This window comes from Miniopterus natalensis, chromosome 3 (genome assembly GCF_054644295.1).
Source record: "Miniopterus natalensis isolate mMinNat1 chromosome 3, mMinNat1.hap1, whole genome shotgun sequence".
Lineage (NCBI taxonomy): Eukaryota > Metazoa > Chordata > Mammalia > Chiroptera > Miniopteridae > Miniopterus > Miniopterus natalensis.
Genome location: NC_142083.1, coordinates 86550523 through 86574022, shown reverse-complemented (window position 1 = coordinate 86574022; position 23500 = coordinate 86550523). Strand labels below are relative to the sequence as shown.

At 46.2% G+C, this 23500-nt stretch overlaps 1 protein-coding gene across 1 annotated transcript in view; it reads left to right on the top strand.

The window, feature by feature from the left end:
• Window positions 1-23500, top strand: part of CLEC16A (C-type lectin domain containing 16A) — a 196166-nt gene that overhangs the window by 29434 nt on the left and 143232 nt on the right. The window contains exons 9-10 of the mRNA XM_016197595.2: window positions 2942-3055; window positions 18212-18443. Coding sequence (XP_016053081.2) covers window positions 2942-3055; window positions 18212-18443 — 346 coding nt within the window. The remainder of the gene's footprint in view (window positions 1-2941; window positions 3056-18211; window positions 18444-23500) is intronic.

Genomic DNA, 23500 nt, shown 5'->3' with positions numbered 1-23500 from the left:
TGACCCAGTTACATAACTTTAAAAATATTTTTATTACAAGCAGTCCAGACTTTCAGGCCATCTCATTAGACTGTCAAGTAGTCAAACGTTTGACCAGAGCTCTGTTCTCACTTCTGCAAATGGCACAGGTATTTATTTGCTTTGCTGAGAGAATGTCCTTCTAACTTGGTCCGGGGGCTGTTTTGAGTTTGAGGTAGGGCTGTCTCCCATTGGCCTGAGGAGAGAGATGCAAACCTGGCCTCCTCCCAGCAGCTCAGCCGATCGGGATCCACAGTGGCCTGCTTGCTGCTGTTCACTCCTGGCGTCTTGTTCTGGGGGTTCTGTTTGCTTGGAGCTCTGCAGTGGTGCTCACCCCTTCTGAATGCCCCTCTGTGTGACAGAGCTGAGTGCAAACCCCAGCCTCTCCTGGCAGCTTTTTCCACCACCTCATTACAAATCCGCCAGCATCTCCCTCCCGCTTGGGATTCTGGGAGTCTGGCAGGACCTGAGCAGGCCAGATGCTCAGCCACAGGAATCTCATGGAACACACCCGTAGGACACTTCAGCCGTTGGAGCATTGCACAGGCAGGGTCTCCTCCAAGGAGTAAGGAGTAAGGGGTCAGGCCATGCCTTTACTCTGAGAACCCCTTTCCCCCTGTTTCTTAGTGAAGGACCAGCAGCTCAGACACCTAATTACTTGTTTGAGTATCTCACAAAAAGGATAGCTTGTAATTTGGTGTACCTCAACTTGAGAAACAGAGCCCTTCCTCCCCTGCATTTTCATTTAGCTTTATTATAATGTTGCCTAAGTGTGTGAAAAACCTCGAAGCAGGTATAAATCCCATGTCCTTAAGCCCTACATCAAATCATCCTTACCAATTATTTTACGAGCACAGCCACAAAACCAAGAAAATTCATATTAACAACATTAATTTAGTATGACAGGATTCTGTCCTGCTGAAACTAAACTGCCACTTGTAATGAGAGTGTGGCACAGGTAGGCTGTCCCAGTTTTTCAAGTCTGGCCTGAGAACACTTCCACATATCATACAGTGGCTGGCTCTCCTCTTTTCTCCATCCAGAACCCAACAAAGATTGAGCCCTGTGTGTGTCCATAGGGGGAATCAGTTGGCCTTTGTCCAGTGGGCTTTAATAGGCGCTCACTGAATGTGGACTGACCAACAGAATGCCTAAATGTTCATTAAGGTCACATTCACACAAGGTGTATAATAGGTATTTGTGGAATGAATGAACTCAGTGATTGGGGTTTATTTTATAGTTAAGTAAGGCAATAATTTGGCCATGATGAAGGTGAGAAAACTTACTTTTCTCATCATCATGATTGCTAATAGTTGAATGTCTGCCACAGCCCTGGACATGGGCGAATTTATGTGGTCATACTATATAATAGTCACTATGATGGTAAATATGCTTTGTGTATGTGTGTGCGCGCACGCATGTCTGTGTGTAGGTAGGTAGGTACCACATTTGGCTATTCTGCCTGTACCTTTTGTTTGAATTTTACTTATTTTTTTGAACAATATATTCACCCTATTCAAACAATACAAATAACATGTAGGGAAAGGTCTCCCTCTGAACCCGCCCCCCCCCGCCCCCCCGGCACCCAGTTCCACTGCCCAGAGGCAGCTAGTGTTTCAGTTTCTGCCTTTACTTTTTTACAATATTTATTAAATTTTTTTTAAGTTAAAAACTTCAAAAAGTAAAACCAAGTTTCCTTTCTGCTTTTGTTCTGCCTCCTGATTTTTATCCCCAATTACAGCTGTAATTACAGGGTTTTTCTCTGTCCCTCCAAAAGTGTTCTCCACCAGGAGTTCTCAGCTGGAAGCTATATCGAACCCTCTCTCCCCATGGGGGACGGTTGGCAATATCTGGAGACACTTTTGGTTGTCATAACTGGGGGTGGGGGAGTGCTACTGGCCTCTAGTGGGTAGAGACCAGAGATGCCACCAGCTATCCTGCTGTGCACAGGACAGCCCCCACCACATAGGATTATGGCCTGACAATAGTGCCAAGGTTTAGAACCCCTGTTCCATGTATATATGTGTGTGTGTGTGTGTGTGTGTGTGTGTGTGTATACATACATATATATAAATATAAACAAATACAAATGTGTGCACAGACCCTTTTTATATACAAATAGTAGATTGCCCCACATTGTGTTACACCAGCTTGCCTTTCCATTTTAAAGCAAAGTAGCAGGTGTGTCTGAACCAGCTCTGTGAGGCAGTTTTGAATGCTCTGATTCCTAAAGCCATTCCTCTGAGTATTGGGCAACAGGGTGGGGTAGTGGGGCCATCCCAGATGGCCCGGTGCCTTCTGATTTTGAATCCTGGCACAATTAGGTCTGTCTCTGGCTCATGTGGCTTTTCTTCCCCACAGTTTCCACACCTACCCATATTGCCATGGAATTCTGGGGTGCCAAAGCCCACTGCAGGGGTCAGTGCTCATGCCAGTGGTGGATCTCTGTGTAACTGACCCTTTGCCAAGTCCTTGATTGGAACAAGACTCACCAGCCCCTTCTTCCCATATAACTAAAGTATTAGGCCTGTGCCTTCTAGTCTTTTCATAATTGAATTTGACACTGAAATGCCTGTGGAAAGGAAAGAGTGTGCTGGTTTGGCTGCTCCTTTCCCACGTTGCTTCACTTTAACTGGATTTGGCCTCACCCAGCCATGAGGGAAAGTCTTGCTTTTAATGCATTTCCGTCCGCTGAAGAGCAACCAGCCAAATAGGCAACAGTCTGAATGAAGGGGGAGCCAACCCTAGAAGGAGAAACGTGTAACTGATTTCTCCTGAATGTGACCCATTCTTTGGATTTTGTATCACAGGGATTGCTGCTTAATATGGGCCTTGTGTAGCCCAGCATCATTGCAGATCAAGGAAGGAAGAGGTTGAAAGACTGCACACTTTAATGCAAATCCCATCTTTTGTTTCTCTCTAGGTCTTCCTAATTATACATCATGCACCCCTGGTGAACTCGTTAGCTGAAGTCATTCTGAATGGTGATCTGTGTGAGATGTACGCTAAGACTGAACAGGATATTCAGAGAAGTTGTGTAAGTCATTAGCATTATGACTGTTTCTAGACCTTGATAAGCCATGGCTCATTTTGTTAACCCGTGTGTTTCTCTAAAACCGGAAACCAACATTCTACTTACAGCAACAGTGACGTATAAGCTATTCTGAAATTCAGGGAACCTAATAAGAGTCTTGAAATGGGTACCCCAGCGAAATCTGGGGGGTCTCTACTAAGATTAGATTCATTAATTGTATATTATTGAACATGGAATTGTACTGCTCTGGGCCTCAGGTTGTATATGTGTGAGACACTGTTATGGGGAGAGAATGAGAGAATACCTTGTCTAAGGCACAAATAGCTATAAAGGCTGGACATGGAACATCTATAAAGACATAGGCCCCATGTGAGGGCAGTAGGAAATGGTGGGGACTATGGCAGATTAGAGAGTGTATGTGTCTTTTGTGAGCAGCTGCTGTTTCACCCCAGGCTGCAGTCATTCTGCAGGACTATGGATGCAGTGTTGCTAGGTTTTCTCATGTTTCCAGAGAAGCTGCAAATTTGCATTTTGATGCAAAATTCCCAAGATTTAAATTATCACTGAACTGTGGCCTAAACAGACCATATGTGGTTTGTGCATTTTGTCCGTTTTGTGCTCTGCCAAAGAAAACACCAGATGACCAGTATAATGACTTCTCCTGCAACTTTCCTAGCTTGGCTCCTGTGTATCTTGCCTGCCTTCACTCCTCTCCTCCTGCTCCAGGCTACCTTAGTCCTGGTCCAGCTTGCTTTTCCCCCAGTGTGCCCACGTTTCTGCCTTTGTACCTGTGCCCTTACCAAACCTAAGTCTGGAAGGCCTTTGCTGCTGGTTCCCTCTTATCAATACCTTATGAGCTTTAAGCAGCTTAAGGCAGGCATCTTGTTTGTCATTGTATCTGCTGCAGCATGGGCTCAGCAGGCATGTCTGAAATGAGCCCAGAGTGTAGGCACACAGGCAAAAGGCTGGCCTTACCCTCCAGCAGTCAGCTCTGTTGTCATATCTGAAGGAGTGGGTGGAGGGTGATCCTGTTGCATGAAAGGCCAGAAGTGCATAGTGTACCATTACAAGAGTCACCTGCCCTTCTGGTTTTTCTGGTGTCGGGTAGCTTAGGCCATTTTGTTCTTTAAGGGAGCATCTGAGCCTCTGTAAAGGTTCCCAGAAACTTTCTGTCCTTACTGGTGGTGGCATTAGTTCAGCTGAATTGAATGGGGCCTTTTCATGGCCCCAGTGTGGCCCATCCTCTCTTTGATTCATTCATCAAGTGTTTCTTAAGCCCTTTCTTTGAATCCAGCATCATCCTAGATCTGGGGATATACAAAATCCTAAATAGTCTCTGTCACATTGGAGCTTTACAGTTCAGTAGAAGAGACAAATGTTGATCAAATATACAAATGCCTGTACTATCTCGAGTCTTAGAAGTGCTCTACAGAGAAAGTGTAGTGTTTGGTGAGGGGAATTTAACCTGGAGATGATGAGAGTGACAGTGTTGAACAGGAAATACTCCCCTAATGATCCTTATCATGACCATACATGGTCTAGAAAATGTGGAGCTGAATTGGTGTTTGTGGAGCCAGAGATATTTCTTTGCAGGTTTCTTTTTTTTTTTCTTTTTTAAATATATCTTTATTGATTTCAGAGAGAGGAAGGGAGAGAGGGAGAGATAGAAATGTCAATGATGAGAGAGTCATCATTGATAGGTTGCCTCCTGCACGCTCCCCGACTGAGGATTGAGCCCACAACCTGGTCATGTGCCCTGACTGGGAATTGAACCGTGATCTCCTGGATCATAGGTCAATGCTCAACCGCTGAGCCACGCCCAGCCAGGCTCTTTGCAGCTTTCTTAAACTCACTTTTGCAGAACAAATGCAAGTAATGGAGACAGAATCAGCAGGTCCCAGTCAGAGCTGCTGAGGACCTTGCCAGCCAGCAGGTTACCTTTGGCAAGTTGTTTCACCCCAGATAGAAAACACGGAGAGCAAGCCTACTCCAAAGGGCTTTTGGTGAGGATGGGAAGAAAATATACTTAAAGTGCCATCGAGTGCCTGACAGGTTGCAACCCAGTCCTCAGAGTTGTTTGGTTTGGTCTTCACAGTGGGTAAAAGAAAATTTTATGAATTGCCAACTGTAAGATGTAAGAAGTTTCACATAAAAATCTATTTCAGGATTGTCTTGAACAGTCAGAAGATCTGGTCCCTTGATGCACGTGTTTCTGCAGGAAGCTTCTCAGAGTCTGCCCCTGTCATATGAGGCATGTGTTTGCCATTGAATTTCCACTGTCCCCGCCCAGCCTGCTGCTAATTCATACTACATTTACATGAATAACAAGTTAGAATGTATTGGGTCCCTTTGGACTTTTTTGTCTCATGATTTTCAGACCCCGAGATAGCTGCTAAGGCTTCATCACAGAATGTCTTCCTATATGACACTCACTGCTGAGGTTAGACTTTGTTTTCCGAGATGAACCCGAGATCGTTGTGGTGCTGGGGTTTGCAGGGTTTTTTAAAATTGATTTTAGAGAGACGAAGGGCGAGAGAGAGAGAAAGAAGCATTGATGTGAGAGAAACATCGATTGGTTGCCTCCTGCACGCACCCTGACCGGGGATTGAACCCGCAACCTTGGCATGTGCACTTACTGGGAATTGAACCCACCACCTCTTGGTGGGTGACACTCCAACCTACTGAGCCTCACTGGCCAGGGCTGCAGGGTTTCTTTTTAAATTGATTGGCATGCCTTTGTAAGAAATAATAACACTCTTTCCTTAGTTTTCCCCCATTGGTAACATCATGCAAAACTTTAAGTACCACAAGCAGAATATTGACATTGATACAAGGGGTTTACAATTTGAGCAAAAGCTACTTGCAGAAAGTTACTGGTGACTTCTCAGCTTAGGATACCCACTTTAGTCAAACCATCTAATCAGAGGGAGAGTTTAAGAGATTTGTTCTTTTACCCTATGGCTTCCGCTTGGGATAAAGGTTGTTCCTTCCATGTGATAGACACACAGCTGCTCGTTGTGGTGGATGCCTGAACTGAAAATGAGATTTTTTTTGAGCATGGAAGGAATTGCCAGCCCAAGTGAAAGTGTCAGCTTTCTACTTCCGGTTTTTACCTTTCCCTAGTGCGAAATCAAAGTTTGTTGTATTCTGATGACTGCAGATAAAATTTGGGAAGAGTGGAGGTGAATCTCATTTATGACTTGTTTGACAATAGTCCTGGTGAGATTTACCTTCCTTCCCTCTGAGCAAGAACAGTCTCCTATTGTTTCCTGCCTAACTCGGATGTGGTTTGGTCATACTTGTTTTAAGTTTCTTGGTCTTTTTTAACCTACTTTCTCCTTCCCGTAATTTGTAGATAAGTTACTGGTATTGCTTCATTTTTACCAGCAGACCTTTCACAAAACCAAACCAAAATTAAAGAGAGAGAGAAGCAGAGGGGAGAGCAGAGTTATTTGAAAAGTCTGTAATTTAGGGTTAAATTTAAAATACATCAGCATGGTAGATAAATGTCTAATTGAAATTCATCTGTGCATTAAAATAATATGGTTCCTACTAAGGGATAATTTCTTGCTATAATTCTAATGCAGAGCAGATAGTGTGTTTCTTGTCAGGGAAATAGAGTAAGAGAACACTAATTCTGAAACTGCTAACATCTCATTATTCTTGCAAAACAAACATATAGATTAGATTATGGGACATGCTTCATGACCTATAGATACTTTTTTTTAAGTAGGGACTTTTTTCCTCCTGGGTTTCTGTGGATAGTTTCCTTGGTTCTTACATTCATTCATTCATTCATTCCTCATCAGAGATGTGGTGGTGCACAGAAAATACATGACCCCTGCCTTCACTGGGCTTCCTATCCCCCGTGGGATGTCTTGGAGATGCCTGCATCGCTTGTGCCATCATGGGGCTTGCCAGAGATGCTCACTGCAGTGGGTGGGTGCTCACTGCAGGAGTGAATGACTCGATGGGTGAACTGGTGATGGGGTCACAAGGGCCCTCGTGATGTTCTTAATGACTCTCAGAACAGAAATAGCTTCAGGGCCTAACCCTCACATGCCACCTTCTCTTTGCTCATAGGCAGGCTTTTGGGGAAGGAGTGTGAGAGTGGGTGGCTGTTGGTGGTGTTCCACATTCCACCTTAAGAGGCAGCTAGTGGAGTGGATGCTGGAGCCAGATTCCTTGGGCTCCTCAAATCCTGGCTCCTCATCGCACTAGGTGTTCTCCAGGACAAGTTAATCCACTTCTCCTAGCCACAGTTTCCTCACCTCTCCAATTAGAATAACAAACATGAATTTTTGGAGAAGATTAAATGCAGCATAAAGTGCTTATTCCAAAACCGAGCACACATCAAGGCATAAATATTAGACGTTATCATTGTTGTGATCTTAGTTTCTGAGGCTGCAGTACAACCTTATGTACCCTATTTGGGACCTTTCTCTGTATGATTAACTGAGGCACACTCAGTGTACCCTTAGTGAGGTGCCTCATAACCAGGCATAAAGGCATGGAGGGCCAAGTGTTAGCGACAATAACAGTGATGGTGACTGCACTAATAGTAAACGTGGCCATTTAGTAGCAGTGGTCTGAGCCCTTTGTGTACACTGTGGGCACTCTGATTCAGCCGGCCTTAAGTACAATCTCTGGAAAGTGCAAATACTTAACCCATTAATGTGCATTGGCTGGCTGTGAATTCAGAATGGGGGCAGAATTCGGGGGCAGAATAGGCTTGTTTGTCCCAAATGAGGATGCTGACCATGTTTCTGTAGGCATCATTTCAGCCAGTTGTGATGGTCACCAGATGATTCTCTGGGGATCCCAAACATTGAGTGTATACCTGGGATGTTAGCTGCCAGTTCTCTGTGACTGACACCCATCCTTCCTGGGAGCCGGGCCCTCTGCCAGCAGAACACTCTGCCCGGACATGGCCTGTGGAGCCAGCGGCTGACAAAGTAGCAGCCTGGCTTCTCTGGCTTGTGTTTGCAGAAGCAGAATCATGGGCTTGAGGCCCCCTGGTTGCTGCTTCAGGGCTCTCTCTAAACCAGGCTTGATCAGACAGCAGCAGAGCTTCCCGCATATTGAATGCAGCAGGCAGAAGAGACCCCCCAATTGGAGTTCACGTCTTTCAGTGACCCTGACCTTACCTGTGACCCCTGGTTAGTTGTGCTGGTTCTGAAGCACACATGTTCTTCTTCCTGAGAGTGGTAATAGGGAAAGGGAGAGGGTCGATTGTGAACACTGAAGGAGAAAAGGTAGACTTCTATAGATCAAGGGTCTTACTTGGCACAGTTGCAAACATTGCCACAGAAGATTTAGAACCCATGTGTGTTCTCCATTTTTGCAGCGCCATTGTGGCCTGTTCATAATTCCTCAGTGGAATTATAGCTCCCAGGCACCAGTGTTGCCTAGAGAGGTATTGCGTATGGCAGCTCTGGTTCACATGTAAGAGGATTTGACAGGATCAAAGAGAATCCAGGGTGCAGCGTGTTCCACATATCAAGTAGGGCATCGTGGTAGATGAGAGACGTCTTAGAAACAGTCACCTCTCCCTTTCTCCTGTGCAGATAGTGGGGCTGGACACCTAATAGAAGTCAAGAGTGTAGAGACTCATGGAGGGATAGCCTTTATTTAGCCAGGGCTGCAAGTGGCTGGACCGGAGGACCCAGGGGTGCTACTTCTGTCTGGTTCAGTGAGCCAGAGAAGGGCAGGGGTTCTCAGATGGACTGGTCACTTCCTGGAGGAGCCAACAGGGTAAAACAGAGTGGGAAAGTGGGGTTGGGGTGGAGAAGGTTCTGTGACTCAGACCCCAGCTGGCTCTTCTGTGTCTGCCTGGCAGCATGACCCAGAATGGGTGAGGGTGGCCACGGGGCTGGAGACAGATGTACCCTGCTGAGTGAGTCTCTCCGGAGACCAGTCTACATTGAGCCATTGGTGACTTCTTTCAGGTTTCTGCTAAAATTGGGGGAATCAAGGGTGAGGACAAAAAAACGAGGCACCCTACTTCTGGTGTCTCCCCCTGGGGCCTTGTCAGTTTTCATCAGTAGCCTGGCCCTAGTTTTTTAACTAGACTTTCAGTTTCTTGAAGCTGGGTCAGCATTATTCATTTATGTAGTCAACAAATTATTAAGCATGTACCAGGCTCTGTTCTAGGCATAGGACAAAGACCCCTGACCTCCGGGAGCTTGTGTTATAGTGGAAAGAGCGAGAGGAACAGTAACAGCATGTTCGAGTGCGGAGAGTACTCCAGAAAAGCATCAGTAGGGAGGGGAGGGGGCAGTGCTAGGAGGCTTGGTGGGATACAGTTCTCCACAGGGTGGCCAGGCTGGGACTTGCTGGGAAGGTGACATTTGAGCATAGACTTGAAGGAAGTGAGGGACCGAGTCGTGCAGGTATCTGAGGGAAGAGCATTTCGGCCAGAAAGGATAGCCAGTGCAAAAGCCAGTGCCTGGTGTGTGAGAGCAACAGAAAGGAGCAGCGTGTTGAGGCAGAGCTAGTAGTAGGGAAGGGAATGAGGGTCCAAGGCACCTTGTTAACCATTGGAGGACTTGGCAGTTTTTACTGGGAGGAATGGGACCATCTTAACCTTTGTGTCCCCAGTGTTTACCATGCTTCCTGCAGTAAACATCTGTTGTCTTAAAATAACGAATCTCACTGAGGGAATCAAGTACCATCTCTCTAATGAGCCAAGAAAATGCAGTTTTGGTCAGTGCCAAAGTCCTCTGCCGGGAAACTTCGTTTTGCTTAGGGGTGCTTCTCCTGACAGGAGGCTGGAGGGCTGCACATGGTGAAAAAAGGGCCACTTCATTCACTTTTCTCTCTGGGTGCTCCAGCGATTTAATGCCAGTGGATTGGGAGGGGAGTGATGTGAGTCACTCATTGCCTGACTGAGGATAGTAGATGTGGCAGGTGGGTAGAACTCGTCCCAGGAGACGGTTAGTGGGGTTTCCAGTGAGTTCTGAGGCACTGGCTGGCCTGAATGACTGCCCACTAACCACTCACCTCGATGCTCATAGGCTTACTTTAGGGGACATCCTGGTAACCTCCAGCCAGGCACGGGGACAGATCTCAAAAGCTTCATGAGCAAAGGGAGAAGTCCATTACTTCACTCAAACAGTATTGTTCTGGGTGACACTTGAGCTCTGGATGGGTCATTCCCTAGTAAGAGCAGTGCTCATCTGTCAAGCACTTACTGCCAGGCTGGCTGGCTGCTCGCTCCCCTTTTCTTCTCCTTCCCACAAGGATTTTTGGAGCATCCACACATTGCCTGCCTCAGGGAACACAGGGTGAACAAGGTGGATGAGGTCACTGTTCTGACATTCTGGTTGGGGAAAACAATAAACAAATGTGTCAACACAATTTTAAGATTGTATCTGGGAAGAAATAGAAAGCAGGTTTGGTTGGAACCACGGAAGACCAGAATGGCCACAGCAATCTTGAGGAAGAAGAGCAGAGGCTCGTAATAACCCAGAGAGGGAGGTAGTGTTATCTCACGTTCTGCACGAGGAAGCCGACACTCCCAGAGGGTAAGTCGTCATTCTGTTGTCACCCAGTTGCAGGGGATTGCAGGCGTCCAGCCCCACATCTTCATGATGTTTCTGTTTTGTGTCCTGTGTCATCATCTACAGTGATAGTCACTTCCAGTTTAGCATGAGATGTAGGGTTCTGGACCAAATGTTTGGGTACCTGAGAGTCACCAATATTTCACAGTCCATTATCTCTTTTCAGAGAACAAGATATAGTAAAATACTTTTCCTAAAGACATACTAAAGTTCTCGGCATGTCAGTGTTTAATGAAAGAGAGTACGTTTTATTTTGCATGAGTGTCAAACGTGCCTCTTCAGTCATAAATATCTTGTGATTAATTCATCCCACAAGCACTCATTAGCTCTTGATTGACTGCCAGATGTGGCATTGAGGGAGACAGAGAAGATGACCTTGGGTGGAGTAGGCTAGGGGAATAAGGCTGGTCTCTTGCAAACGCAGCAGCACCTCAGAGGTTGCTTTCTAGGAAGTCACAGTACAGTCTTGATGTTACCTGCTTTCTCACAAGGAGTGCTGAGCGAGTGTGCAGTGCAAGCCTCCTGAGTGCTGAGATTGTTCTGATTCCAGATAAATGGGCATTTCTTTGGTTTATGCCTCTGCAGCTGCAACGCTCCCTGATAATCAGCCAATTCACGGAGAAGGATGCCATGCTCCTCTTGTTAATGAAAGTGGCCTGCTACCTCTTCATGTTTCCCCCTCGCTAGGTTTTATTTTCCCCATTAAATTTGGCAGCATAGCCCAGATGCCTCGCTGATGTGGTTGCAATTGTGCATTCTGGACACGCACTTGGGCCTTGGTTCAGCAGCCCCACATTACTCAGGGTTTGGCATGTAGCACTTGCACCCATACATCACTCTGGAGTGTATTCTGTCTGATGTTTGCTTGCTGATCACCTCATTCTGGAATGAGAAGAGGCTCACTCTGCTGCAATTATCTGCCTATTTCCTTCTGTAGCCAGTTGTAAAGACATACTGCGGTGCCATTGGTTATGGTTCATGTAAACCTAGGCCACCGTGACCCCCATGACATTGGGAGCTCTGTATATATGAGACAAAAATGGAAAACAACTATACATTATGATCGGCCATAGTGATAGGTCAGAGGGCCACCTAATGAGTGATACGTAACCTGTCCCTGAGATTTTGCTTCACAGTGCTGGCTACCTGCTTCTCTGATTAGTGTGACCTAGTGTCATGCTTTTACACCAGTCATTTGTGGGGCTGGCCCCACATTGGGAGGCTCAGCAAGTACTTATTGCAGGGGATGAATGTTGGAGCAGTGCAGCAGAAGGGTTGAACACAGGGCCACTGAAGCTGTACCTCCTGGGTTCAAATCCTGGTTCTGCCTTTCACTCGCCAGTGACCTGGGCCGGCCAGTTGCAGGCCACTCGCCTGCAACTCCTCGCCCCATTCGATTGTTCGGAGAATAATGTGAGTTAGTGTTTGTGCAGTTCCCAGAGCAGTGCTGGGCACATTTTAGGTGCCTGCTAGGTGTTACTGACCATCATTACTACCTGGGAAAAATAACAAGAAGGTGTGCTGCCCCTTGGCACCACTCAGCAGCCCTGGCGGGGAATGCTAATATGAGGCCCACTTGATGCATGTGGAAACAGGCCCATAGAGGAGAAGGTAGTAAGCAGGGCAGCCAGGACTCAAACCAGGGTGAGTAGGGCACTGAGCCCAGGCTCTGGCTGCTTCAGCATCCCTGAGGATCCCATGTCATCTTTGTGCTGTACACCCCACCAATCCCAGCCCCGAGGCTGGAGGTTGGGGAGGTTGTCTAGTGGCCTGGGAGCACTTTGGGGAATCTAGCCTACTAACAAACCAGAAAGCCGGTGAACAGTAAGTTGCGAGGGAGTCAAGTTTAAAACAGAGAGTGCGATTGTTTTTTTAAAGGTTAGCCCCTCCCCTGCCCTCTCTTCCATGCTAGTGATCTGTTTGCCAGGGGTTGGAAGGTAAATAACTATTTCTAGCATGCCCCACTGTTCCAGGCATTTTTGCATTCAGGATCTCAGCTCACTTGGTGGAGCTGCTCTTGGCTCTTTTACACGTGAGGCTCATTTGGTCAGGGTTGCTTGGCCAGTAAGTGGGCCCGAGGTCAGGGCTCAGGTCTGCCCTTACGTTGTGCATGTTCTTGTTAATCATATGGCTGCCTCTTTCTCTTAGTTCCCTTCCCTTAGCAGAGCTGTTTGAACAAAAGGATTCTAGTTATTTCCTCAGTAGGGGAGTGGGCTAGGCCTGGGAGAGCCTGGAAGGTGAGCTTCCTTAGCATTATCACAGTGACCACTCCTATAGATTCAGACAGAATTCCGGGGCCATGTCACCTGTCCTTTCCCTCACTTATCCCTCTAGTCACCAGTCTCTTTTTCCCTCCTTTCCTCCAACCAAGATTCTGCCTGCTGTTCCCACAATCCTTTCTCTTGCCACTCTTCAGCCACTGCCTTCTCCCCTCCCCATTGCACCACTGAGTGGGCACAAAAAAACCCACCCAACACTATCTACCAGGTGCTGAGGCAGGGACACCCCAGCAACACTTCCCAAGCCTTGTGCAACATGAGCTCCTTCATGAACAGTTGGCTGGAGAGGCTGCCCGCCTGGCCCAGCGCCACCTCCTGACTTCCCATGTGCATGTTGCCACCTGGGGAGCTGGCCAAGCACTTTGTGTCCCAGGGCACCACCGCTGTCACCAAGCACACCCGTTCTAGGTGACTTTGGCCTTGACAGAAATAAAGGCTGAAGCACTGAGCTGTCCTTCCTAGTGTTACCTTTCTGAGCGTTCTGGTGAACTGTTAATATGCAAGGTTCCATCAGTCATTTCCTTCTCCATGAAGCTCTAATTGTCCCTCCATACCTACACACACCCCGGGCCTCCCATAGTTCCCACTCCTTCCTTTGTTCCCCCAATGACCTTTTCTACCTAGTTTCCGCACGAGATGCACGAAAGTACATCACCTACTCCTGGCTGGACTGTGAGCACTGTGAAGGCATGCCCTGGGCTTCTTTGCTCTCAGCCCAGCACTTGGTGTCTAGTCAGGGCTCAGTGAGTGACTAGGTCTGTCCCCTGGTGACAGCAGTGAATCCAGCTTCCCAAGTTGTCTAATTGGCTCTTAGTTTGTATTTAGGGCATTACGACAATCTGACTTTTTTGAAAATCCTTTAAGTAAATGTTTTTGTTTTTTTTAATTTGAGGGATAATATAAATAAAGTGCGTAAAAGTGTAGTATCTTTAATGGTGGTGTAATATGATCACATTTGTATGTGATGCAGGTAAAGATAGGAAACATTTCTGTCATCCATTCAGCTCCTTCCCGGTCTATAACTAACATCCCCTCGCCCTCCCCCAGCTAATCACCATTTTGATTTCCAGAGGTGCCTTTATTGTAAAGGTATCTTTTAGAAACTGTGGTGAAATACATATAACAAATACCATTTATGATGGAGTAACCATTTTTAAGCGTACAGTTCAGTAGCATTAGGTACATTCCTTCAAGATATTCTTTACCTTTAAATGGCACTGGTCATACTTTCCTGGGGTAAAACAACTGAATGATGTAGAATCAACTAGAGTAGAAAGTGAAAGTTCCCCAACCTCAGTATCGTCCTCAGAAGGAACCACTATTTTCAGTTTGTGTATCCTTCCAGACCTTGCTTGGTGTAGTTTCATGCAAATATCTGTCAGCACAGGAAAACATGAGATATATGTACATGTTTAGAATCAGTAGTTTTGTTTTTTAACTGTAAATGGAATCCTTGATTGACTGACTGACTGCAACTAGCTTTTCACATGCAGTCTGTGTCCAGGCCCTAATAGGGGGCGCCCCAGACCTAGGGGAGAACGTTCTGTTTGACATCTAGGGCATTAGCCACACTGCCTCTCATTCACTCAGAGATGCCCAGGCCTTGCATGTTTCCGTCCTTTCCTGACCCCTTGCTCCTGACACCCCTCACTGCCCTTGCAGAACCTGCTCTCAGATCCTGCAGCACCTGAAAGTCCTTAGTTATCGCTGACCTCTGGGGAGTCACCTCAAGGATTCAACTTTTAAGCAAGGACCAAAGCCTTAGGCTGTATAGATGAAGGCTGGTGGAAGGCGTCATTAACCAGCAGGCAGGGGCAGACACTTTAGGGAGCACTTCAGCCCTTAGGCCACCCCTGAAATCACATTGTTGGCCTTCAGCTCGCTCTGACCCCAGAAACCAACCTAAAAGTCCAGCCAGAACCCAAGGCTCTCCCCCTGCACCCCACAATTGGGTACCCGGGTATTCAGTGGAATGTGTGGTCATCAAGGACGGCCCAGGATCTCCTCGCTCCTCCTGCAGCTCAGGCTCCAGGTCCCTGGGAGACGAGTATTTGGTGAAACCCCACCTGTGGCATTTGGGAAACACAGACCTTATTTCAGAATATTCTTCTCTGAGACATGCTTGGCGTGCTTGCTTTATGTGAAGAAAAATCCAGGCCTTCTCATTTTTTATTCACTTTTGGTTAGTTTCATCACGCTTGGTCTTCCACTGTGTGAAGTTCAGCTGCTGAGGGTGTCAGGCAATTTTTTTCTTTCCTTCCTGCCTTTTCTTCCTTTTTTTGTTGTTCTTTCCTTCACTTTGGATACAGTAAAGAACAGGCAGCCATGAATTCACTCATCAGCCCACCCCACTGAGGCCCTGCCCTGTTCCAGGCACCTGGTATAGTGTCAGTTGAGAGCATGGCGGGGAGTAGGATGAACAAGGACCCCTCCCCTCCCCTGGGGGTTTTCCATCTGGAACATCCGGAATTATCCAGTGTAACACGTAGATTCCTGGGAGACTGGCAGCCACAAGTCTCTTGAACAGAGCAGCAGGAATGATCTGGAATCTCTGCCTGTTTCCCAGCCAACCCTTACCAGTTTCTCCATGGTAACTGTGGGATTTTGATGTCATTATTATGAAAAAAAAAAACAACACAGGGTTTTTAAAAAATATAGACAAAAAAGAGGGAAAACAAAGTCTATAATTCCAATACCCAGATGATCCTTGTTGAATTTTTTTTAAAAATGTGCATGCATGATTAGAAATTTCAGACCTAATGGAAAGGTACAGAAATGAAAAAATCTTAGTGCTCTTGTGTGGGTGTGCACACAGTACCGCCCCCCCCCCTTCTTCCCCCAAAGATGAAATCTTAATATATTCTTATGCAGCTTTCCAAGAAAAATTGTGTTTATACCATTAGGTAGAGCCTTTGGAAAGCTTAAAAGGGGCCCTACTGTGTCCCCTGCTCTTGCCTTTTCATCCCAGTGCTGTTTCTGTATCAGTCCATCAATCTCTGTGGACAAACCATAATTACCTAACCACTCCCCGCTGACGGACATTTAGGTTATTTCCAGCAGTTTTCTGGGTAGGTTACATTTTAAAGGTTTGAAATTTCCCCAGCAAGCATGCCTTCCCTTCTTCCACTCCCCAATACCTGATCTCTGAGAAAAGCAAATCCCTTTGGAAAGTTTTAAAATTCATTTTCATAGTTGATTTTTTTTAAATGTAGGCAGGGAAAGGAAGGTAACTGTTATTCGTATGTTGGATGCTTACTCTAATGCCAGGCTCTGAAGGAACTTTATAGCCATGATTTCATTTAGTTTTGTCAGAATTACTTTCCTGATGTTTAGACCAGGAACCTGAAGGTCAGAGAGGCCCTGCAGCCAAGGTAGAGTTTAGCTACGGCTCACACAGCTCTGACCAGCCCTGGACTTTGTGCAGCATTTTACTTCCCTTACTTCTGTCAGTTCTGTACATCTGTGTCCACACAGAGCTCGGGGAGAGGTTTCTTCATCCATACTTGTGAATTTCTCCTTGGAACTTGTAACTGGGTGGGGGTTTTGCTCCGTGTTTGGTGTTGGTTTTTTGTCCCTGAAAGCTTTGTTGTGCATGACATGCTCTAACATTCACTGGGAGTAAGTGGTGATTGGAGGAAGCTGTCACTTCATCTTGGGGCCCTAACTTTTCAGGTTCAGGTCCCTCATGAGAGGCTGGGGGCATCTGGGGCAGTATTTGATCACACAGCATCCTGAGTGGGCTCTGACGGATGCTGTCTGTCAAGTTGTGCACTCTCGGAGTGCTCTGGGCTCTTGGTGGTTGGCGTCTGTAATGCACTATCTGGGTTTCCTGGACACTAGAATCATGTCTCAATTGATCTGTCATTTTTGTGGATGAATAATCTTAAGTCGGTAAATAAAAATTAATGTTTGGATTTGGATGCTAATTTAGCTTTCAATTATGTTTTGTTTTGAGTGTTATTGAAATTAATTTGTGTTCCTTGAGCTCATTCTACTTATTGGCAAGATGCAGTAGCCCCCAGAATACAGTTGGTGGTTGTTTGGGGTAAATTCAGAAGATGGATAAACCGTATCAAGATAATGGAAAAGTTTACTTGAAAACTTTTCCCTTTTTAAATGACAGAATGATATCTGAACATCATCCAGACTCTGGGAAGAGAAAAACACTTCAATCAGAATCCTGTCCCAAACAAATCAGTTTCCTTTTGTCTTTGTTCCTTTCTAGTCCTGGCCCATTTGCATGTACTTTTTAGAGAGTACAAACTATGGAACTGAGCTTGAGCTCCTGGGTAAGCTCTGTGATTTTAGGAAGAGCTTGGGCTTTGGGATTGGGCAAACTTCTATTAAAATTCTGACTGCTGTTTAGTAGCTGTGTGACACTGGGCAAGTCAGTTTACTTAACATTTCTGAGCCTCTGTTTTCTCAACTATAATGTGGGGCTGGTAATCCTTTTATCTCCTGGTTGTTATAAGGACTGAGATACAGCCATGTTTTCCAGAATGTGGGACATGAACCACTGGTGCTGCAACCAACAGGCCACCTTCATTTCTCTTTAGAAGCCTTCTGACTTTTTAGGGAAATCTTTCTTTGGGGTAAGCTTCCTTTGAATCTGAGCTTTAACTCATCACTGATACTCTCTTCCCTTCTAAAGAAAGCCAGTGTTAGGCTATATTCAGTCACTTTGCTTTTCTTTTCTGTTATTTATTTTTATAATAGCAAGGTACACCGGTGTTCCATTTCCTTCAGCAATACACTGTTTCTTTCAAAACAAATTTATTTAAATAAGAGTTAATAACAACATCAATGTGCTATAGTTAAGACATGAATTGTGCAGATGGCATGTGGGTTTGAATGCCAGCTCTGCTTCCTCCTGGGTGACCTTGGGTGGGTCATTTAACATCTTTGAGCCTCAGTTTCCTCATCTGTAAAATGAGGATAACAGTTGTACTGCTTCAAAGGGTTGTAAAGTTTAAGTGAGGTAATATAGTCAGAGTCCTTAGAACACATCTGGCACATACAAAATACCATAAAGTGTTAACTGAAGTTTCTTATGCAAGTGACTGACCTTTGGGAGCATGGAACTGGTGTTGGTGAAGTGCAGTTTCTGACTTAGGATTGTGGGTAGTAAATGCTCGCTCGTGCTATTGTGTCGATTATTTAATAATGATGATGTTAATGATAGTCATAACAACAACTAGGAGGTAGCATTTGTTGTTTGGAAATGAATTTCTTGGGGCAGAAACTCTCCGACAGCTTGATAGGTTCCAGTGCGATGCAAAGGTTCAAACCCGGCTCTTGTCTTGATTGTACTTCCCTAGGCCAAGCCCAGCGTTCGATGCTTTATTAAACCCACCGAGACACTCGAGCGGTCCCTTGAGATGAACAAGCACAAGGGCAAGCGGCGGGTGCAAAAGAGACCCAACTACAAAAACGTTGGGGAGGAGGAAGATGAGGAGAAAGGGCCCACTGAGGATGCCCAAGATGATGCCGAGAAGGCTAAAGGTACAGAGGGTGGTTCAAAAGGCATCAAGACGAGTGGGGAGAGTGAAGGTGAGTGTGCCCATGAACTCCGCCCTGCTGCCCGTGCTGCGAGTCAGGCTGTCGTTTGTGTCTGGTCCCCCTGGTGTGTCAGTGAGTGCTTCTCTTCATTCCTGACACCTGTGAACCTCACTCCAAGTGAACGATTTTCAACCTCTGTCACCTCATGGCACACACAAACTCAATACTAAAATTCTGCAGCACACCAAAAAATACTTTTTGCCGATCTGACAAAAAAATAGGTGTAATTTTGATTCATTCACACTGGACAACTATTGTTGTGTTAACTTTTGTCATTTTTTCATTTGACAATCTAAGGGAAAAGACTAAATAGTCAAGTATTGCATGTTTTAAAAACTTTTGGAGTGCGCTGGTTGAAAATCGCTGCTCTAAACAACCCAGACATTTGAAAGTAGATCCAGTATAAGGCCTGCTTTTACTAGATGGGTGACCTGGAGCAGGGTCTGTACTCTTTCTTTCTTTTTTTTTTTTTTAATATATCTTTATTGATTTCAGAGAGAGGAAGGGAGAGGGAGAGAGAGAGAGAAACATCAATGATGAGAGAGTCACTGATCAGCTGCCTCCTGCACGCCCCCCACTGGGGATCGAGCCCACAACCCAGGCATGTGCCCTGACCGGGAACCCAACCAGTGACCTCTTGGTTCAGGGTTGACACTCAACCACTGAGCCGCACCCGGCCGGGCAGGGTCTGTACTCTTAACCTGTGCCTCCCCATCCTTAAAAAGAAGGTGACAAATAGTATTTACTTTGTTACTACAAAAATTAAATGCATTGATTCTTGTAACATGCTCAGAACAGTGCTTGGCCCCTGTCAAATATTTGCTGTTACTACTACTATTATTATCATCACTGTTTTTATCGTTATTGCTGTTCTTATTATTCCTGATAACCTGGATTATGATTTTTGACAGAAGTCATTGTTTCCAGTGCACTGCAGGAAGAAAAGGGGGCAGTGTTTAATAAACTTACATGCTTTTAATAAGATTGGGTTTTTTGAATCAAATAGTGAAATATAATCCCTTGTATTCTTACATTAAGAATTTTTAGAAGTCCTGTCTGTTTAGAGTGAGGTACACTTGTGTTTGTTGCCTATGTGCTAAATAAGCAGAGTAGTTCAGTCCTCTTTTTTGCCTTTGTCAGGAATGATTCTGTTTTATTTTTTACTTCCCTCTATTTAGATGCTAAGACCTTCTCAATCTGGGGAGAGTGGTCTGTTCTGGAATTAAGCAAGCTTTAACTGTCCAGTTCTTTGTGTCGTAGGCCGGGCACACAGCCACACAGATTGGGGCCCCTGGCCACAGCTCGGGACACTCAGGGTGAAAGAGGTGATGGGGTGTAAGTGGGCTAGGGGCTCTGATCGCTGGAAGTGAGCTCCCACCACACCCCCTAGGACAGGCATGGGCTCTCTCTGGCTCTCAACTGTGCTCTCCCCTGGGGTGTGAAGACTATTTCCTGCCAGTGGTCCTCCTGGGTCCTGGGCTAGCAGTGGCTGCTCTGAAGCCAGCTCTTATTGGCCCATCAGCCTGGACTGTGTGAGTCCCTAGTCCCAGGCATCTGACGCTGGGAAATGGAGTGGCTCAGTAAATCAGTGACTGGGAACTCATTTGCTTGGGGGAGTTTGCTGCAATTATGCAGCCAAAACCCGCCCCGCCTCGCCCCCCCTCACTCCCCGCCCCCGCTGGCCCCATTCTGATTTTCGTGGCTGTTCTCAGTGAATGCCCTGATCATGTTTCGATAAGTATCACCAAAGCATCTCTCTGGTGCCACCTGGCCCTCTTTTTAAGGTTTAGATCTCCAGTATGCTTTTATTACTGTTCAAAGTGTGCAGTAAGCATTTTGGTTTAGAAATTCTCTTTTGGCTGGGAAAATCTTTACCAACAAGTACCACTTTGGTGAAGGGGGAAGGAGAGGGGCAAACACAAGGGAAGCCATACTTGTTTGCTTACTTGGATCATTTAGATATTTTTTTTTTAAACTCAGGAGAAAATTATCTGCTTAAGCCCTAGATTTAGCTGTCCTGTAGCCACATCAGGGGGCAAAGGGATGACTTTACCCCATTTTGTACTTTGTGTTCTCGTCAATTTTGTTTTGGAAAGATGCTACCCTCTTTCATTCCAGTCCTTTTAAGGGCTGCTCTCTAACCAGGGCTGGGCTGTGACTAACCGTGGTGTGGACAGGGCAGTTTGGCCTTAAGCACACAACCAAATGAGTCAGCCTGGCGGCCCAGTCCTCATGCACAGGGGCCTCAGAGCATCGGCAAAGCTGCAGGTCCAGCTCACTGTTGGGATTGGGGCAAGGCCTCCTGCATGCTGAGCCCGCCTGCCCTGTGGAGGGGCAAGGGAAAATGTTCACCAGTTTCCAAAAACCTATTTTCCAGGCAGTCCCTCAGCCAGGTTATGCCAGACAGGGCCCTGAAATTTCCCCAGAGGTTTTGCTTGTTCGGTTGGTGCTGATGTCAGCGCTCAGTCGAGCATGGCTCTCAATGACCCCTCAGCATTTGGTGCCTTCTTATTTTCTCGAACATGCATTAGTCTTCCCATCCAGCTCAACATAAATAAATACAACTTTCATAGGCCCCTCCATCAAACAGACACCTAACTGGGCAGCAGGAATTGTATTCTGGGGCTTTTTAAACCATATATTTGATGTCTTAGTTATTCTCATATTTGAAGGTGTGGCTGGATGAAACCACACAGCTGTTCATTCCTGTGACTTGGAAGGGCATCAGGCACATTTCCTAATTCAGTTTCAAGCCAAAGGACAGTGTAGATAGGGGAGGTGCCTGAGAGATGGGAGACTTGGCTTGCAGACTTGTAGCGCTATTTACTGTGGGCCTTGGAGGGTCTTCTCAAGCCTAAGGTCTTCCCTTCTGGAAATTATGAGTATAGAAAATATGATTCGTGTGATAACTTTTTTTAATGAGGGTATCTTGATATGCTTGAGGTTGTAAGATTTAGAAATTCAACTCAAGTTGTCTTAAGCAAAAAAGAGGGTAATTGTTTATGTAACTGGGAGGCGAGGTGGGGCTGGACCCAGGTGCCAAGATGACCATTGGCAGCGCCAGGCTCATATCCTGCCAAGTTACTTACCACCTAGCGGAGAGGGAGCTGCTTCTTCCCATTAGCTGCAGCTAAAGTCTGGGGGCCGATGCCTGTTCATGTTGATGGGCCTGGCTTGCCCACCCCTGGAGAGGGATTTTCTGTGCTCATTGACCAGGCCTGGGTCACCTGTCTGCCCTAAAGTGACTCCCTCAGTAAAAGTGACGAGTGTTCATCAGAAGGGAGCATAGGTGCTGGGCCATCACAAACAGCAGACCCTCCCCTAGAAAGCCACCGTATTTCAGTGTCCCCATCCCCTGAGGGCTGTCTTTTCCTTGTTTTGAGGTGGGTAGGTGCCTTTTCCCTCCAAATTATCTCTTCTCTAGCAAGCTTCTTGCATTCTCTCTGGATCTGGGGGCTTATTGACAGCCTGGTTGTAACAGGCACAGGTGACTCTTCAGTAAAGAGATGCTGACACCAGTTCCCCTCTGCCTACCCTGCCGTCCCATGTTAGTGGTGAAATCTTTACTTAAAAAGGTGACTTAAAGCACAGGAGTAAAAAGGCATGTGGCCACAAGTCACAATTTTGCCATGACCTGATTTGAATGTGGCATTAACATGTTTTTTTCTACAAATGCAGCACCCAAAATTCACACCTCCTCCACATTTAAGTCCAGACAAGGAAGTTGTGTGAAATGAATGTGCACCCCAGGACCCTCCTATCCCATACCTGGTTTGCAAAGAAATTTGCTCTGCCTCAGTGTGATGGGTGACTCATTCTGAAACCAAGAAAATCACAGGGCCCCTAAATTTTCAGAAGTTGAATACTAAAAGAAAGACCAGGGTGCCCTTGTCCCTGCAGCTAAAGGAGTGTTCACTAGGATGTGTGCTCGTGTCAGCTTGCTGTGCATTCTGAATTCACTTAGAGCAGTAACTTAGTAAACATGCCTGAGACAAGAGAATGAATCGTTTGAACTTCTTGTTTGAAAAATAGGATTTGGCTTCTGTTTTTTTGCCTATGGAAAAGGTAGGCATCAATTTCACGGCCTGACCTTCAAAGCCTGCACTTGTCTTGGAATTCCAGGAAGGGCATGGAGTACAGGTGACAGCACTGACTTTATATCTACCAGGTCAGCTGGGAGTTGAGGGGTACCTGGGAGCTTGCAGCCACAACTTTGCTTTTTTTGCTTTTTCAAGTCTTCACTGACATGAAATGGAGCTTGGCTCCTCTCATAAAGAGGAGTTTTCTGATTGAGGTGAGCCAGGGACTAGCTATCAGGAGGTTAGGGTCTGAACCCCAGACTTGCCGGTCTGCTCCTGAGCAGCTGTGTGACCCTGGGCAAGTCATTGCCCTTTCTGTGCTTCTCTGCCAATGGAGGGGGCTTCATATTTCCCAACCTTCAGGGTGTCAGAAATAAGAACATCAGTGCCTCAGCAGCTAGCATGGGACCCATGAGCACTAAATAGAAACCCTGGCTGAGATGGAGAGTAGAGTGAGGAGCTGGGAAGCGGTACTTGAGCTGGGCTGGGCTGTTCTGGGGGCCTGTCTCCCTGTTAATGTCTATAAGGAATAGCGGTGGCTGTGTGTGTGTGTGTGTGTGTGAGAGAGAGAGAGAGAGAGAGAGAGAGAGAGAGAGAGAGAGAATGGAGGGAAGAGAAGGGTAGGTAGGCTGGGCCACTGCTGTAGAGAGCTGTGGGAGGGCCTGCTTTTCAAATGGGCTTGACCTAGTATAAGGAGGACTGAAGGTCAGTTCAGATAAAGCCTCTGAAAAGCAACTTCCCAGAAAAACATTCTGAATTCAATCTCATGCTATTCAGTAAAAGATAATAAAAAACAAAGAAAGGCGCACCCTAAATACTCCTCACACACACCCCCTGTTGTTGCCAGTTCCTGTTTGCCTCCTGAAAGTCTGCTCCAAAGCCAGCCAATAGCATGCACTTCTTCCCTTATATCCTAGGCAACCAGCAAGGGCATCTTTCTCCTCCTTCCCTTAACCTTTTTTTAAGGCC